Below are 18,947 nucleotides of genomic sequence, written 5' to 3'. Positions count from 1 at the left end.
ACACTGGAATGAGGACTTGGTGTTTCTCCTCACAGACTGGTAAGGAAGAGTTTAAACTTGTGCGGCCACTTAATTCAAAGTCTACAGAACTTGAGAAGATACATCGTGCACACTTTCAGTGTAAACCAAGAGGTAGTCACCATTGAGGAAAAAAACATTATTAAAGCATCAACATTTTTCCAGTGCATAACATAAGAAATTTTATAAAAGTTATCTTGCTTTTGGGGTTCACTTACCTCCAATGTTTGCATCAGTGTTGGCTTTATGGCATCTTTCATCAGAACAGCCAAAGCACCTGTAATGCCCTAAAGACAAAAAGTAAAAAAAAAATTATGATTCACCGTTCTAATGACTTCACTATATATGTTGAATACTAGGGCTGTAGAGGCGGACTGTTTGACTACGCCACGTATGGTAACATTTACCTGGTCTCAGCCCATCTTCATTATGAATATTTTTTCTGCATGAATAAATATGTTTTAAACAACCAATGAATGATCAGTTAAGCATCTGATCATCTCTACCAAGATGATCCTGGCAGCAGGTGGGCAGGAAATGACTCCCTGTTGGGCTGCTGCCAACAGATTATTATGCACTAGACAGCAATGCCTTCTGTTGCCATGTTGCTATAAGAAACATTTAACAATTGCACCAATGATTTATACAAATATCATAATAAATCCTTTATATAGTGCAAACATTTTTTTTTGTGCTGTACAAAGATTGGCATCACACAAATCTGTTCCTGTCCCCAACAGAACTCAAAATCTTAATTTCAAAGTTTTTCACAATGGTGATGATGATGCTGTCTGGCACTGCACTCCGCATATGTATTAGATCCCTATTCCTACGGATACTTAAGTGGATATCAGCGCATGTGTCCAGGCGTGGAGGTGCAGATCAAGCAACAGTTCATACAACGTGATTTGAAGTAAGAATGATATAGAAACATAGAATGTGTCAGCAGATAGGAACCATTTGGCCCATCTAGTCTGCCCAATAATCTGAATCCTATGAATTGTCCCTGGTCATATCTTATATGAAGGATAGCCTTATGCTTATCCCATGCATATTTAAACTCCTTCACTGTATTTGCAGCAGCCACTTCTGAAGGAAGGCTATTCCATGCATCCACTACTCTCTCAGTAAAGTAATACTTCTCTGAACTCTCTCTAGAGTATCTATATCCTTCTGGATATAAGGCCTCCAGTACTGCGCGCAATACTCCAAGTGAGGTCTCACCAGTGTTCTGTACAGCGGCATGAGCACTTCTCTCTTTCTACTGCTTATACCTCTCCCTATACATCCAAGCATTCTGCTAGCGTTTCCTGCTGCTCTATTAGGGTGCATTCACACTACGTTTTGTACATACGGGTGCCGGATCCGGCAGGGGGAGGGGCAAACCGGGCGCTCCCGTACCCTGGCCGGATCAGCCCGTGACTCCATTTACTTTAATGATCCGACCAGAGTTAAACAGTGACTCCGGTCGGCTCAGTTTTGACCCGTAGGCGGTTTCCTGACCGGACCTAAAACCGTAGTATACTACGGTTTCAAGTCCGGTCCAAAACCGCATACAAGTCAAAACTGAGCCGACTGGAGTCGCCGTTTGACTCTGGTCAGATCATTAAAGTAGAGTCACGGGCTGATCCGGCCAGGGTACGAGAGTGCCCGGTTTGCCCCTTCCCCTGCTGGATCCGGCACCCTTATGTGCAAAACGTGGTGTGAATGCACCCTTACATTGTCTTCCTACTTTGAAGTCTTCTGAAATAATTACTCCTAAATCCCTTTCCTCAGATACGGAGGTCAGGATTGTGTCAAATATTCTATATTCTGCCCGAGGGTTTCAACTCCCCAGGCGCATTATTTTGCACTTATCCACATTAAATTTCAGTTGCCATAGTTCTTCTAGTTAAAGAAATCCTTTTCCATTTGGCTTATCCCTCCAGGAACATCAACCCTGTTACAAATCTTTGTGTCAACAGCAAAAAGACATACCTTACCACCGAGAACTTTTGCGATATCACTAATGAAGATATTAAACAATATTGGTCCCAGTACAGATCCCTGAGGTCCCCACTGGTGACAAGACATTGCTCTGAATATACTCCATTGACTATAACCCTCTGTTGTCTGTCACTCAGCCACTGCCTAATCCACTCAACAATATGGGAGTCCAAGCTCAATAACTGTAGTTTATTGATAAATCTTCTATGTGGGACAGTGTCAAAAGCCTTACTAAAATCTACATATGCGATGTCTACTGCCCCTCCACCATCTATTATTTTAGCCACCCAGTCAAAAAAAAAAATCTAAAAGATTTGTTTGACATTATCTCCCTGAAGTAAATCCATGTTTTTCATCTTGCAATCCATGGGATTTCAGATGTTCCACAATCCTATCCTTTAGTAGGGTTTCCATTAAAGGAGAACTCTGGAATGTACATACCTTCCTCCGCTCCCCCAGGGCCTTCGGTAACCGGCTCCGGCCTCCGCTGTGATCCTCTTCCTGGTTGCCGGTGGTCGGAGAGTCTTATTGCACTCAGCCAATCACCAGCAGCAGTGAAGTCCCGACTCGGCCGGCGATAGGCTGAGCGGCAGTGTGATGTTTTCAGCCCCGGCCGCAGGTGCCGGTGTAGTGAAGAATTTTGTGTCCTGAAGCTTTTTCACACTGCCGCTCAGCCTATCGCCGGCCGAGTCTGACTTCGCTGTGGCTGGTGATTGGCTGAGCGCAGTACGATTCATCCGACCACCGGCAACCAGGAAGTGGATCGCGGCGGAGACCGGAGCCGGTTACCGGAGGCCCCGGGGGAGCAGAGGAAGGTATGTACATCTTTATTTTTTAACTGCCGGCACTATGGGTGACAATTTTTATATTCCGGAGTTCTCCTTTAATTTCCCCACTATTGATGTCAGACTTACTGGCCTATAGTTGCTTGATTTCTCCCTACTACCTTTCTTGTGAACGGGCATGACATTTGCTAATTTCCAATCCTTCGGGACGACTCCTGTTACCATTGATTGGTTAAATAAATCTGTTAACGGTTTTGCTAGCTTACCACTAAGCTCTCTTAATAATTTTGGGTGTATCAGGCACATCAGGCCCCTGTGACTTATTTGCCTTCACTTTAGATAGCAAACATAGAACATCTTCCTCTGTAAAGACACATGCATCAAACTATTCATTAGTCTTCCTCTCGAATTGAGGTCCTTTTCCTTCTTTTTCTTCTGTAAAAACTGAACAGAAGTATTCAGTAAGGCAGTCGGCTAGCCCCTTATTCTCTTCTACATACCTTCCTTCCTTTGTTTTTAAATTTCCTTTTTTCATTTATATATCTGAAGAATGTCTTATCTCCTTTTTTCACAGACGGATAGTTTTTCTTCTGCCTGCACTTTAGACGTTCTTATAACTTGCTTGGCCTCTTTCTGCCTAGTCTTGTAGATTTCCCTCTTTATTGCTCTGGGTTGTTTTATAATTACTAAATGCTAGCTTTTATTTTTTTTATGTTTTGGCCACTTCTGCTGAGTACCACAGTGGTCTCTTCCTTTTTCTGCTTTTACTGACAAGTCTAATGCAGTTTTCTGTTGCCTTCAATAATGCGTCTTTTAAGTAGTCCCATTTCTCCTGGACTCGATGTAATCTGTTCCAGTATGATAGGGACTCATTTATGACTAATCTCATTTTTGAAAAGTCTGTTCTAAAATCTAAAACTTTTGTTTTTGTGTGGTGTGACTCCTTCACTGTTCTTATATTAAACCACACAGACTGGTGATCACTAGATCCCAAGCTTTCACCTACAATAACATCATATATTAAATCCCCATTTGTGAATACCAAATCTAAAATGGCCTTCCTCCGGGTTGGCTCTTCAACCACTTGTTGTAGAGATAATCCCAGTAGGGAATTTAGAATATCTGTACTCCTGGCAGAACTAGCTATTTTGGTTTTCCAGTTTATATCCGTAGGAGATCACACTCACCACTATTGCCCAAGACTCTTTACTGAAACATGTTCCACAGGTACAGGTAACTCAGATGCGGGGGCGCCTCTGTGGGATGGTGTCCGTTTCGTGTGGCAAGCACACTTCGTCTAGAGCGTTGGCTAGACAAAGTGTGCTTACCACACGAAATGGACACCGTCCCACAGAGGCGCCCCTGCATCTGAGTTACCTGTACCTGACGAACATTTTTCAATAAACAATTTTGGGCAATAGTGGTGAGTGCGATCTTCTATATATCATTCTTCCTTCAAATCACGTTGTATGAACTGTTGATTTGACCTGCGCCCATTTTTGTAGTAAATTGCAGATCTAGATCCTGGCAAAAAGAATGTATGGATGTCTCCAGAGTGTGGGCTACTCTGTAAGAGTAGCCCTCCATTGTGGCTCAAAAGGGGAGTCCCGTGAGGGAGTTCACCCGTTTTAAAGCCTTGACACCCTAATAGGACATACAGACATGAGATGTTTTTATGAGTGAAGGGCTTTAAAAATAGCTTTCTGGATGGAGTTCTATGAGCCCTATTACTACTAAATGATGATTAAAGATGATCAGATACTTCCCACATAAGGGCATTATTTGTATATGTTAGCATTCAGGATGATATATACTGTAGAACAGGCATAGGCAACCTTAGGCACTGCAGATGTTTTGGACTACATCTTCCATGATACTCTTACAGCCACAATACTGGCAAAGCATCATGGGAGATGCAGTCCAAAACATCTGAAGTGCCAAAAGTGCCTATGCCTGCTGTAGGATATATGGGATATAGGATAAATGAAAGCTAAAGGGGTATTCCAGAGTGAGTTTTTACTTTTAAAACTGCTAAGGCTGGTGGGAAAAAATAAAGGAACCTATATCTTGGCTGTGTTGGCCCCCACTTTCAGTACTTCTTATTCCCTGCCCCAACACGTAGGAAATGCCTGCTCACCCAGTCCCTGGTCACATGAGTGAGCATTTCCTAGTTGTTGGGAACAAAGGCAGACAGCTGAGATAGCCATTGGAATGGCACCAGCCGAGATAGGCAACATTTGAGTGGCGGTTTCTTTATACATCACTTCCCAGTGATTGGCTGAGCGGGCCTGCCACTGCTGCTTATTTCTGAGGGTGGGAGCTGGAGCACTCCGAGGAGGGGAGAGTTGTCAGAACCAATACAAATGATGGCAGGGTGGTCTCAGCGGATAGGGGATACTTTCCCCAGAATACCCTTTTAAAGCCAGTTGTTTCCTGTGTAGATGAACTTAAATAACAGATTTTGGCAAATAAATGTTCATATAAGATACATTTGTGGTCTACATCAGAAAATTGGCAAGTCAACACGAATCACAGTGTTCCTGAACCTAGTATGCTAAAAACTGCATATTATGGGGTCTGAAAATGAATGAAGGAATGGAGATTACAGACTGAGTACAATATTTTTTTAACTCAAGGGAACAACTAATGTATAAAAATATTGTTTACCCTATTTCAAAGGGGACCAGTGTAAAGGTTTCTCCCTACAGTTGTTTGATGCAAATTGGGGGAGATTAATCAAAACTTGTGCTGAGGAAAAGTTGACCAGTTGGCCACAGCAACCAATCAGAGCTCTTTTATTTTTTCAGAGACCTTGTCAAAAATGAAAGAAGCGATTTGATTGATTGCTATGGGCAACTGGTCAACTGATCTCTGCACAGGTTTTAATGAATCTCCCCAATTGTCTCCTAATGGCACAAGTTGGCCAATATTGCCACAATATTACCCATATCAGGGCATCTTACGAACCAACCAACCATACTGATCAAGAAGTAGACGTTAATAAATCTAATAATATAAAAGAAAAACCCAAACACTTAAGGATTTAAAAAAATTTAATAAAAAAAAAAAGACAATCTTAGTAAATCTGGGCCAATGAATACATCATTGTTACGCCCAAGTTCTTCACATAACTCCTCTATCAGAAAGCTAATAGAAAAATCTACCAAATTCACAAACAGGAGAAATTGGTTTCTCCAGTTAGTAGCAAAGAGTTTATATTGAGCAATAAAAACCACAAAACTCTGTAATACTAGAAACATGTCCTAGTAAATTCAGACCCACACTGAATAACATACTCCAATAAAAAACACAATTCTAAGGAATTATAAAAAAGGACTGTGTGGTTTTATTGTGACGTTTATTCGCCATGCTTAGATAATCTATTTCCACTTTGCTGCCAATAAAATATATTTAAAAAAAACAAAAACACAGAATGCAAGGGTTAAGAATTAGGAATGTTCTAAACTGTATGGAATATGAGCATTTACGGTTATGAATTGCATATGGTACAGTCAACATTAAACCAAGAGGAAATCCTCTGCATACAACCAAAGAGCACCCTTTATTAAATAAACTTGGCGGTATTTAGCTAATATATCAAATGTCCACTCAGCGACTAATCTATGTCAGATTCACTTAACTTAATTGATACAACAAGGTGGCAGATGTCAATCACATTCATGCCTAACAAACACAACTCCCAGCAGATCTATACAGTCAATGTTTATCAGAGGAAAAGAATTTGGCCTAGGATACGAAATAAACTCTGCTAGAACCAGATATTTCCTGTGGTGTATTGCTTTCTTGTCACATAATGAGCCTTCATTTTATTTTCCTATTCCATGCATTTCTAAGATTTTTATTGAAATATCATAGATATAGTCTTTATGAGCTAGAATGTGCATAACATCATTCACAGCACTGTTAAGCGTAATTCCAAACAAAATAATGGAAATAAGAAAAGCAAAGACAATGAACATACAAGTTCTTGAGAAATTAATTTATTCCAAGCTTTAACCTATGTAACAATGTTCCTGTATCAATTGTAATATATGCTATGCTGTCAGAACCATGCTTTCTAGAGATGAGCGAACTTACAGTAAATTCGATTCGTCACGAACTTCTCGGCTCGGCAGTTGATGACTTTTCCTGCATAAATTAGTTCAGCTTTCAGGTGCTCCAGTGGGCTGGAAAAGGTGGATACAGTCCTAGGAGACTCTTTCCTAGGAATGTATCCACCTTTTCCAGCCCACCGGAGCACCTGAAGGCTGAACGAATTTACGCAGGATAAGTCATCAACTGCCAAGCCGAGAAGTTCGTGACGAATCGAAATTACTGTAAGTTCGCTCATCTCTAATGCTTTCCTATCATTTCAGCCCGTAGATACTGACAGGCTTTGTATATTATAATATATTATACAGTCATGGCAGTAAAATGTTGGCACCCCTGAAATTTTTCAAGAAAATTAATCAATAAATTTATCAACAAAAGTTCCCATAGACCCCTACATTATAATCCAGTGATTCCCAACCAGGGTGCCTCCAGCTGCTGCAAAACTACAACTCCCAGCATGCCCAGACAGCCGAAGGCTGTCCGAGCATGCTGGGAGTTGTAGTTTTGCAACAGCTGGAGGCACCATGTTTGGGAAACACTGCCATAATCTAGTAAATAACACCATTATCAAATATGGAGCCTCTGGTCTTCAAACTGTACTATACAGTGTACACAAAAAATAATCCAAACTGACACTTTGTGCCTCTAAGCATCGTACTTTTATAGTAGTGTCTAATGTGATCCTAACTACCTAGACCGTGGGAACTCCATAAACCATATATGTACCACAAAACTATAACCTATTGTTGCTAAGGGAACCTTCTATAATCGCCCCACATGAATACCCCCTCAGTAGAGAGCATGTCACTCACCCGTCAGATCACCGGTACAGCCCCGTTTCTTTATTAAACCTTATCAAGGGATGTACGCCGGGGCTGGCTGGACCAGTGATCTGATGGGTGAGTAACATGACCTCTACGACCTCTACTATTATAGAAGGTTCCCTTAGCAACAATAGGTGATAGGAAGGGCAACAGTGCTTGGTCACAATTGATAACTATAACAGAGCATTTAAATACTTGGTGTATTGTTTTATTGTTTCCCCTAGTACCCATATACTCCTGGTTACTTCCCAATCAGTACATGACACTGTTCAATTTACTTATATCACTGGGCAGCATTATTTTTTGGATCATCATCTGAATACTGGCACATTCTGTATTTTCTTTGTGATTTTAATTAGTAAAATAATTCAATGGAATTTTTTTAACTTGCAGTGGTTATGCTTGTTTGGTGTTCTTTTTGGTGTACAAGGAATAAAATTTACAGCTACACAGAGCATTTTAGACCATTGAACAGCTTATGTTTATATCTAACAAATAGATTTAAATAGATTTTCTAAAGCTTTTGGCAATATGCCAAGGGAGATAGGGAACTGGAGGTTATATAGGAGGGGAAAAAGTTCACCCCAGAACTTATGGGACATTAATTCTCCCTATTCCCTTTCCTTGGTCAAATTGGCAAAAGCCCCAAAAAAAACAAACCTTCACAGTTTGTTGTACAGCATGAACAGAGATATCCAACACTGGACACTATTCTTACTTTATTATTTAAAAAAAAAAAAGGAGACCAGACCAAGTCCAAGTCAAAAGTTGTGATGAAGCAGTAACAAACCTCCTCTACCGCACGGCAATGGTGATGCTGTGGTGGCGCTCGCCCACTAATGAGACTAAGTAATAGTGAATACCCTATACGGACAGTAAAATAAACAAAAAGGCTTTTTTGCCAGATACAATTGAGCAAATAAACAGATGGACAATGTGTTTTGAATGGTAGGACCTGAGGAAGAGAGGGTTCCACCCCTCGAAAAGTGTTGTCCATCTGTTTGATTGCTCAATTGTATCTGGCAATAAAAGCCTTTTTGTTTATTAGTTTACTGTTCGTATCGGGTGCTTACTATTACCTAGTGTCATTAGCGGGCGAGCGCCACCACTGCATCACCATTGCCTTTCTGGAGAAGAGGGTAGTTTCTGCCGATTTTACCACCGTCGCACCCTGGTAACACTTTCACATGTGTCATAATGCAAACTACGGTGTTGTACTCCATTTGTGATAACGGCACATGTCTACTCATTTGCTTTGTTCCTATTTTTCTCCTTCTGCACAGTATATACATTGGACTAAAAGTTTCTGTGGAAGGCACAACAGCAATATGTGTAATGCTAATTTAAAAGGAGTATTCAAGCGCAAAATAACTTATCCCCTATCCAAAGGATAGGGGATAAAGTTATAGATCGTGGGGGGGTCAGAGCAATGGGGCCCCCCGGGATCTCCTGGACGGGGCAGCGGAAGTCTGCAGGAGGTGAAGTTTCGTCCCCAGCAGAAAGCCGCGGCAGAAACGCCCACTCCATGTATCTCTATGGGGTATATGGAAGGAGAGTGTCGGCTGCCGCGTCATGCGGGGACAGAACGCCCCCTTTACTGTACATTGCCGTGGCCCCATACTGGAGATCGCGGGGGGCCCCAGCGCTCGGACCCCCCGCAATCTATGACTTATCCCCTATCCTTCGGATAGGGAAAAAGTTATTTTGCACTATAGATGTCCTTTAATAATAATTTTTGCAACCCACCATCCATGAAGCATAACTGAATCAATGGTAAAATAAAGCATTCAACAGTGAATAACTCTTACCAGGTCTTCTGCAGTAACAGGCTGTCCTTTTTTGTCACTGGCCACCACCATTCTTCCAAATCTTTCCTTCATATCATGTAGGTTGTTAGTTAAGGCAAGGATAGCCATGATTTCACTTGCCACAGCAATGTCAAACTGAGCCTGGATATAAATATTTCGATAGTAAGCATATTTAAACCATGCTGTTTTAAAAGACAATATTTTCCATAATGTGCGGAAGAAATATCACTATGACAATGTAAGTTGCAGTGTTATCTTAAAGCTTTTTGTGACCACTTTTAGTTTTTTGGTATTTTAAACAAGGTTGGGGAGTTTTTTCTCCACAGCAGCCAATCACAGCTCAATTTTAAAATATATTAACAAGCTCTTGTAAAGTTAAAGCTGAGCTGTGATTGGTTGTTGTGAGAAAAGACAATTATGGTTTCTGGCAGATTGATAAATTTGGGCCAGTTTGTTGAATAAAACGATGCATTATATAGTTTTCCGGTAATTTACCTTTAAATGATTAATTATTAAATCAAAATTTTCATGTTATATTGGAACCAGAAGCTCCAAAAAAATAGCCAACATATCAAAAAAGTACTGTAGAGTCCCATTAACACAGCAAAATTTCCAGCGAGAAAAATTTTGGCCGGACATTCGGCGTTGGCAGAACAAGCATCGGAAATTCCATCATGTGAATGGGGCCTAAACCAGCTCTGTCCATAATGGTTTAACCATGTAAATATACTGAACAAAATGAGACAAAAGGGTACTCCGCTGCTCAGCGTTTGGAACAAACTGTTCCAAATGCTGGAGACGGCTCTGGGAGCTCGTGACGTCATAGCCACGCCCCTTCATGGCGTCACACCCGCCCCCTCAATGCAAGTCTATGGGAGGGGGGGCGTGATGGCTGTCACGCCCCCTCCCATAGACTTGCATTGAGGGGGCGGGCGTGGTGTCATGTGGGGGCGGGGCTATGACATCACAAGCTCCCGGCGCTGGCTCCAGTGTTCGGAGCAGTTCGTTCCAAACGCTGAGCAGCGGAGTACCCCTTTAAGAAAATATGCTTTAAAAGGAGAAGGAAAAAAAAAATAAAAACACAACAACTGAGTAGGAGTATAGCCTTACACAGTACGCTATGTAGTAATGCAATGTCTTTGGTTATTAAACAGTGGAAAGACAGTACACATTTTGCAGGTGAGACCATGATCTGTTTATTTTTCCAATAACCAGATCAAATCTAATCTTCATAAGTAATCCTATGTGAGAGGGCAAAGTATAATCTTCAGGATTAAAGGAAATGCCCCCGTGAGGATTGAAGAATCTGTCCCCAGGAAATATGGGTTAAAATAATTTTAGCACATTTGAGATTCTTTCAAGTCAGGAGTAAGTTCTTGTTTACTTTGCTGCCCTAATTATAATGTGATCGTTACACATCATTCTTGAGGTTTACGCATAAGAAAACAGTAGAAACCACACTCACAAACGGATGGCTAAAATTAAATTTACTTGCACCACAGAAATGTGTCAACACAAACTATATTCACAACACACTCCAAAAAACGCTTGGGACTGGGAGGTCTCACCTGGCGGGAAAAGCCTTTCTCAGTGCTCGCCTGTCCTACAGTGATCTTTCTAAGAAATCGATCATTTGTGTCCAGCACTATAAAACAAATAAGACAAATAAAAGTGTTTTAAAGGACAATAAACGTGACAAGAGATTGCATAGGATCCCAACTTCTTAAATGGGCACTATCCGATACAAACACTTTTTATATGTTGTACATCTTTGAAAAACACTAACCTTTCTAATATACTTTCAAAAGAAAATTTTAATTCCTTTTTCTAGAAATCATAGCTCATAAATAAAGACCACTAGTCCTATCTGGCTGCAGCATTATCTTTGTCCCTGCCTGTGCTTCAGCTTGAACCAATTCCAGTAAGGGAGGGCAGGACTAAGACTCTTCTGTGTTCACTCCTGTTCTGTATATTAGACTGTAGCATGAAAACAGAGAAAAGGGCTTGCAGAGATTGGATAAAGAGACCAAGCACAGCACAGAAGACTCAGGGAGGAAAAGGAGTCCTGCAAAGTAAGGACACAGTTGCTCCAAAGATGACAGGTACTAAGTAACATCATTTTTATTCATTTATTCTTATGGGATACGTATTTATGATAATATCAACTTTCCAAACAGGTTTTAGTAAATTCTTGTATTCTCTGTAAAATTAAGTGGTACAGCACAGTTTATTTGCCTTTTTGACTATGTCTATACACACCAATTAGACAAATCTGACCATCTTTGTGAGTGTAACTATCATAAAATGTTTCAGGAAGGCCTATAAACATTTTCTACAGCTTTACCACTGAACAGGAAAAAGTTTGGTGCAAACACTAATGCATGTGTTAATTCTTTTCCATCAAGTTTTATTAGCTTTTTCACTGTCAGAATCTATTTTATCCCTTACATAATGCAGACAACCAGGTATAGTATCAAAGAATGTTGTCAGGAATGCAGTTAGGAATAGCCAAGAGTCTAAGCCAGGAGTAGTACCACAAGTAGTGCCTCAATGCAAGCCTATGGGAGGGGGTGTGATGGTTGCCACGCCCCCTCCCACAGTCTTGCATTGAGGGGGCAGGGTGTGACATCACGAGGGGGTGGGGCCGTGACATCACGATAACCCGTCCCCTGTATCGCCTGACATCAGCCATGAAGCAAACATAGCTCCAGGCTGCTGATGTACGGAGGCGGGACCCCTGTGATCAGACATCTTATCCCCTATCCTTTGGATAGGGGATAAGATGTCTAGGGGTTTTCTTACTGGTTTCCCCAAGTTTCCACTTCCATCTGTGGACTAACCCAACCAAGCCTTGAACATCAATTTTTGTGCATTATTATATGTATCTTACCATAACCTCACAAACACACCACGTGGTTATCGCCAACACTATACGTATCATTTGTGAGCACAATTTGCTTGTCCTTTTTAGGTGACAGAGAATTGAATTTTATGTGGTACCTTTTTAGTTGATTTGAATAAAAGTTATATTTTATCTGTCTTAAAGGGTAGTTATTGATTCTGTGATAATATATTTATCGTGATTGGCAATCCACTACTCTGGGTATTTCAGTTTGCAGGAACTGACCATTCAAAACTGTTTCTGATTTATTGGGAACAGTGAATCTGCAATAGGTAAGCAGCTTGGTGTGAAGAAATCAACTGTGGAAGAAATTGTTAGAAACTGGAAGACATACAAGACCACTGATAATCTCAACCCCGTGGTGTCAAAATGATCACAAGAACGGTGAGCAAAAATACCAGAACCACACGGGGGGATCTAGTGATTGACCTGCGGAGCGGTGGGACCAAAGTAACAAGGGCTACCATCAGTAACACACTACGCTGCCAGGGACTGAAATCATGCAGTACCAGACGTGTCCCCTGCTTAAGCCAGTACATGTCCGAGCCAGTCTGAAGTTTGCTAGAGAGCATTTGGATGATCCAGAAGAGTATTGGGAGAATGCCATATGGTCAGATAAAACAAAAAGTAGAACTTTTTGGTAAAAACTCAACTCGTCATGTTTGTAGGAGAAAGAATGCTGTTTTGCATCCAAAGAACACCATATCTATTGCGAAGCATGCAGGTGGAACCATCATGCTTTAGGGCTGTTTTTCTGCTAAGGGACCAGGACGACTGATATGTGTAAAGGAAAGAATGAATGGGGCCATGTATCGTGAGAATTTGAGTGAAAACCTCCTTCCATCAGCAAGGGCATTGAAGATGAAATGTCGCAATGACAATGATCCCAAACACACTGCCTGGGCAACGAAGGAGTGGCTTCGTAAGAAGCATTTCAAGGTCCTGGAGTGGCCTAGCCAGTCTCCAGATCACAACCCCATAGAAAACTTTTGGAGGGAGTTGAAACTCTGTGTTGCCCAGCGACAGCCCCAAAACATCATTGCTCTAGAAGAGATCTGCATGGAGGAATGGGCCAAAATACCAGCAACAGTGAGTGAAAACCTTGTGAAGACTTACAGAAAACGTTTGACCTGTTATATACCGTTTTTTGGCAATGACAAAGTATTGAGATGAGCTTTTGTTATTGACCAAATACTTATTTTGGAACATCATTTGTAAATAAATTCTTTAAAAATCAGACAATGTGATTTTATGGATTGTTTTTCCCCTCATTATGTCTCTCATAGTTAAGGTATTCCTATGATGAAAATTACAGGCCTCTCTCATCTTTTTAAGTGTGAGAACTTGCACAATTGGTGGCTAACTAAATACTCTTTTTTCCCACTGTATACAAGGACTGAGGCAGTAGTGCTTGCACTTTATTTCCCTAGTAACTTAGGAAAACCCCTTAACATTTTACACCCACCCAACATCTTACCTCTTTGCCAAGTTATTGTAGAAGGGTCAATGTCCAAGCGTACAAATCTGCTGATCTCCTCTGTAGTCAATGATCCAGGATCAGTCTTGTCAATTCCTATTCTCTAAACAGAAAATAAAAGATAAGGAAACATTATGGTTAGAATCTAAAGTTTTAAGAAAACTGCATTTTAGGAGTATAACAGCATTTTAAGTACAGCCATATTAGTAATCACCTAAATAATAGCTTTTCTGAAAGTTTTCTGATAATTCCTGTTCCTCTTTAACACAAACATTTGATACCACAAAGCCACTAAATGTGAATATCTTTGTAAGTACATTACACATCTCATTACCAATTTCTGGATTCTGCTCTTTTTTCTGACTTACAAATATATAAATCAATTTTCAGTTTTTAGTTGGAAAGCTATTTAGCCCTATTAAAATACAGGATTTAAGTTCTGTATTGCAAAATAGGAAACAAATGCACATTCCTTTAGAAAAATGGGGTGTGAGCGGCACAGTGCAGGGACTCCAGGTCCAAATGGTTATCCGGGTGCTCCGCTTGGCCTAAAGGTCTGACCAAGACCCCCACAAATGTCCAATATCTACAAAACATTGCACTTTGTATTGATGGATGTGTGAATAAGTGTCACCTTTTTTGAAATACTGGAGTGCCACTTTTTTGCCCTGTTATGTGGATATTGCATATTTCTTTAAATTCTATATGGGCTTTAGGTAACTGCGGAGCCAAAAGGTTAATACAGAATATTTATCCTTATAAAATCCAACAAATAAGCTGATTAATGTATATGACGAGTAAAGCTCTTGTTTATTTCTACTATCCCCAAAACTCCCAAGTTCACTAGGTAAGATCAACAAATCAGTGCACAGTTCACTGCGAGAGATCGGACTTTCTAACATACCGCACACATGGAGTGAGTTTTATACTTCGCTAGCAGTATTTTTACTTTGGATTAGAAAACGTAGTACTTCAGAAAGAAAGCATCAACTTCCAGCCTGGTGATGATTAATAATTCTCTCTCTAGAAAATATCTCACTAATGTATTGTGACCCTCCTTATTTAATGCATTCCATATGTAAAAACAAACCCTCTTAAAATATTAGACGACTAGAAATTGAAGTCCTGTATTCCCATTATTTAAAAGGACATATGGTTTGAATGAGAAAAAAAATAAATAAACCAACCAGAAATGGAAGGCAACTTCCTGGAAGAATCCGCATAAGAAGCAATAACCAAAAAATGAGTATTGTAGAAGTATCCCAACATCTTATCAATTTATGGATTGTTATTATAGAATACATGGCTAACAACAAAGAACAGACACCTCCAAAAAGTTGTGTTGCACGTCAGAATGGTAATGCAAGGGAAGAGCACTACATTTATGAAAGATTGCACCATTTTTGTCTGTGTTCGGCAATGTGTAGAACAGAAGGGATGCATAGAGGCCTGACTAAGACTGCTGTAGTGCATTTTAAAGTATATTTAAACAATCTTATGAAATGTCAGAGACGCTTTAGATGTTTTGGTCAGGCCCTATCAATTTCTAGAGCAAAGGAACAGAAATCTTCTGTTGAGCAAAGTGCCCATTCCATTTTGCATGGTTCTCCTCAGAAAGCCAAGGCGCCGAGTACAGACTCAATGAAAGTCCAAGAGACCTTCATTGAGCCCTATATGGTTTTAAAAATCAATACGGAAACATTTCGTAAATTTTTCACCTTATTCTCTGTTCTCTTTACATCATTTAAAACTTCACCATCATTTAAAACTTCGTCATTGCCTAGACATGTGAAAAGTTTAGATGGCACTGGGTCTCATTTCAGAGACCCGCTGTGATCATGATTTAAAGCCGGGTGAAGTGTGTGGCAGAGTGCACCTCTTCCTGGATGTCACTGAAACCCAACCCTTTCACTGCATAAGTCTATGTAGTGAAATGGTCGGATATGGTGCCGGCTGGGTAGTTAAGAGTGCTGCAATACACTTCTCCAGCAATCTAAACTTTTCCTGGCAACATGTCAAAAGTTTATTCAAATGACCGTAACACTGAGAATGCTTCACAGCAGCTACATAAACAATAAAAACCAGTAGTATGAAGAGCAGTCCTTGACTTTTATGGGAGAGTTTTGTAGGCATGCTCTGTGACCTGCACAGAGATCAATGTGCATGGAGGAGGGGAGATGTGACCATCACATATTGTTAGTGGTGGATCCTGTGTTCTGTAAACATACATTGCATCACATTTCACCCTGTGTGTAATGATGAATCTAAAAAGACAGCTGTCAAGTGATCTCTACAGGACAGGAAGTTTAAAGTAGTATTCCAGATAAAAAAAAATTCTTATATCAACTGGCTCCAGAAAGTTAAACAGATTTGTAAATTACTTCTATCAAAAAACCTTAATCCTTTCAATAATTATCAGCTGCTGAAGTTGAGTTGTTCTTTTCTGTCTGGAAACAGTCCTCTCTGCTGACATCTCTGCTTGTCTCAGGAACTGCACAGAGTAGAAGAGGTTTGCTATGGGGATTTGCTTTTAAATTGGGTGGTTTCCAAGACACGTGTCATCAGAGAGCACTTAGAAAAGAACAACTCAAGATCAGCAGCTCTGAAATTATTAAGATTTTTTTAATAGAAGTCATTTACAAATCTGCTTAACTTTCTGGAGCCAGTTTTTTCCTGGATAACCCCTTTAAGCCCATTAGTCTTACCAGTCAGAACAAAAACTGCAGCAATTCAGGAGTTCTATTTATATTTGTTTATTTACTGATGACATGTTCCCATTAAGAGGTCATACCTACAGCAGAATAAGAGATTTTTTGTCCTTGGGTACAAAACGCAATGTGGAGAGACTATAGGAGTAAGGGTGGGTTCACAGCATGTTTTACCTTTATGCTTAGAAAAGTTCCTGAACTATATGTTAAAAGGAGGCTGTAATAGAAACCTGCAGAATTAGTCACCTATGGAATAAGATCCAGCTCAGTGTTGCTACTGTTTAACAAATCCATCACCCATAGGCATAATGGCTTAGATTAAATTGAAACATCATGAAAAGCTAGTGACAAGTTCATGATATATCGATAACAAATGCCTGTGACGGATGTCATACAGTGCCATTTGTCACTTATAGACTAATTTGTTATCTATTTAACAGATAAGATTTGTTTTGTTAGGATTCTAAAAAAAAAAAAAAAAAAAGTTAATTGGAATAGTATAGTTTATTAATTTTTATCCCGTATAATGACAGGAGACATTGTTAATTGCTGTATGCTTGTATTCTGGTGGGTAACTTTGTGACTAAAGGCTGCCTTAAAAGGGTACTCCGCCCCTAGACATCTTATCCCCTTTACAAAGGATAGAGGATAAGATGTCTGATCTTGGAGGTCCCACTGTTGGGGATCCCCGCGATCTCCCTGCTGCACCCAACGTTCGTTTAGAGCGTCAGGTGCAGCACTGGAGGCTCCTGACGTCACGGCCGCGCCACCTCAATGCAAGTCTATTGGAGGGGGCATGATGGCGTGACGTTACGAGTCTCCGCCCCGCATCGCCAGTCATCCAGCACGGAGTGACGTTCGGTCTATGCACCGAATTCCCAGGGTGCCGCAGCCGAGATCGTGGGGGTCCCCAGCAGCGGGATTCCGCGATCAGACCTCTTATCCCCTATCCTTTGGATAGGGGATAAGATGTCTAGGGGCAGAGTACCCCCTTTAAGTTTTCCAACTAGGAATGCAGCTCTGAAGCACAAACTGCTGCCCTGTCACAATTTATTTTGTTCAGATTAGGCACAGAACACTGATGAGGGTATTACAGTCTTAGTGAAGTAACTTTCCAGCTAAAACTGAAACATGAAATTCTAGCAAAGCTGGCAGCCCTGCTGGTATCTTAGATTTGTGAGATCACTCTGAGGTCTGTGTCTATCCCCTTAAGCAGTCTCCAGTTTGCAGGGTGGAACTGATACAAATCATTGGTATGATTATTATTAAAATGATAATTTAATATATTAGATATATGAACGTGATATCAGGATTAGAACTGACACATTATAATAAACTGGAAATGCATATTAACTACCACAATATACATTTCTTTCAAACATTTGTCACCAGGAATGTTAGTGAGGTCATTGTACAGGGGTAATTGAAACCAGAACGCTATATTATTTGCTTTCTGAGTCCCTAGCTAAATCTCTTAACCATTCAGATGCAACACACCCATGTCTTATTCGTAGAATCCCATATGACTTCTTCACAATCCATACATTAATTACAGACCTACTGCCACCTGGTGGCCATATTTGAAGTTCCCCATTCCTATTATCAAAAAGGAATAGTTTTGATGTACAAAACAGATTCAAATATTTCCACCCAACTGTTTCATTAAATGGTTGCCGCTGTTTCAAAAAAACTTCCTTCAATGTGATTCCAAACAGATTTGGAAATTACATCATTCACCAAAAATTACTCCTGGGCACAGTGGTTCTTCATTCCACCTGAGTGCCAGAATCTGAGATACGGATGATTCAACAAAACCCACATAAAATATATGCTATACATAAACATTGTGTAGTGTAATGAGAACATAATTCAGTAAGACTATTAAACTTGACCCGAACATTACAAAAAAGAAAAAAAAAAAAAACTCCCATAAAGGCAATAGGGGGAGATAGCATGGGATAAAAGCTATGCAGTGGAAGCCTGGTCAAGATGTGGATGGGGGACCCAAACTGTATGGTCACAAAGAACAAGCAAAATCCATAGTAAGTATTGTTATTTTTGGTGCTCAATATGCAGCCTAGGACACAAAGATTCTGTTTTTTAAACTCCCCTAAAGTTTAACTTTTAATATATTCACTTAAAATAGTGCTTGACAACTTCAATTTTTAAACCTGTGTTACTGCACAGATAAATTCAACTGGCTAAAGTGGTAGAAATACATAACATTATTGGTGATATCGTTGAGGCTGCAGTCCTCAGATTACACTAGATTCTTAAAAGAGATCCTCCGCTGCTCAACATTTGGAATAAACTGTTTCAAATGCTG

At 40.3% G+C, this 18,947-nt stretch overlaps 1 protein-coding gene across 3 annotated transcripts in view; it reads right to left on the bottom strand.

Annotated features, from left to right (window-relative positions):
- MTHFD1L (methylenetetrahydrofolate dehydrogenase (NADP+ dependent) 1 like) overlaps positions 1-18,947 on the bottom strand; it is a 249,628-nt gene that overhangs the window by 154,419 nt on the left and 76,262 nt on the right. For all 3 annotated transcript variants that reach the window (XM_056567352.1, XM_056567354.1, XM_056567353.1), the window contains 4 exons: positions 13,914-14,016; positions 11,103-11,179; positions 9,535-9,675; positions 237-305 (listed from right to left, as the gene is read on the bottom strand). In XM_056567352.1, the coding sequence (XP_056423327.1) occupies positions 237-305; positions 9,535-9,675; positions 11,103-11,179; positions 13,914-14,016 (390 nt within the window). The remainder of the gene's footprint in view (positions 1-236; positions 306-9,534; positions 9,676-11,102; positions 11,180-13,913; positions 14,017-18,947) is intronic.

The sequence above is a fragment of the Hyla sarda genome, chromosome 3 (assembly GCF_029499605.1).
Source record: "Hyla sarda isolate aHylSar1 chromosome 3, aHylSar1.hap1, whole genome shotgun sequence".
NCBI lineage: Eukaryota > Metazoa > Chordata > Amphibia > Anura > Hylidae > Hyla > Hyla sarda.
This window is presented reverse-complemented; position numbering and strand designations above follow the sequence as displayed.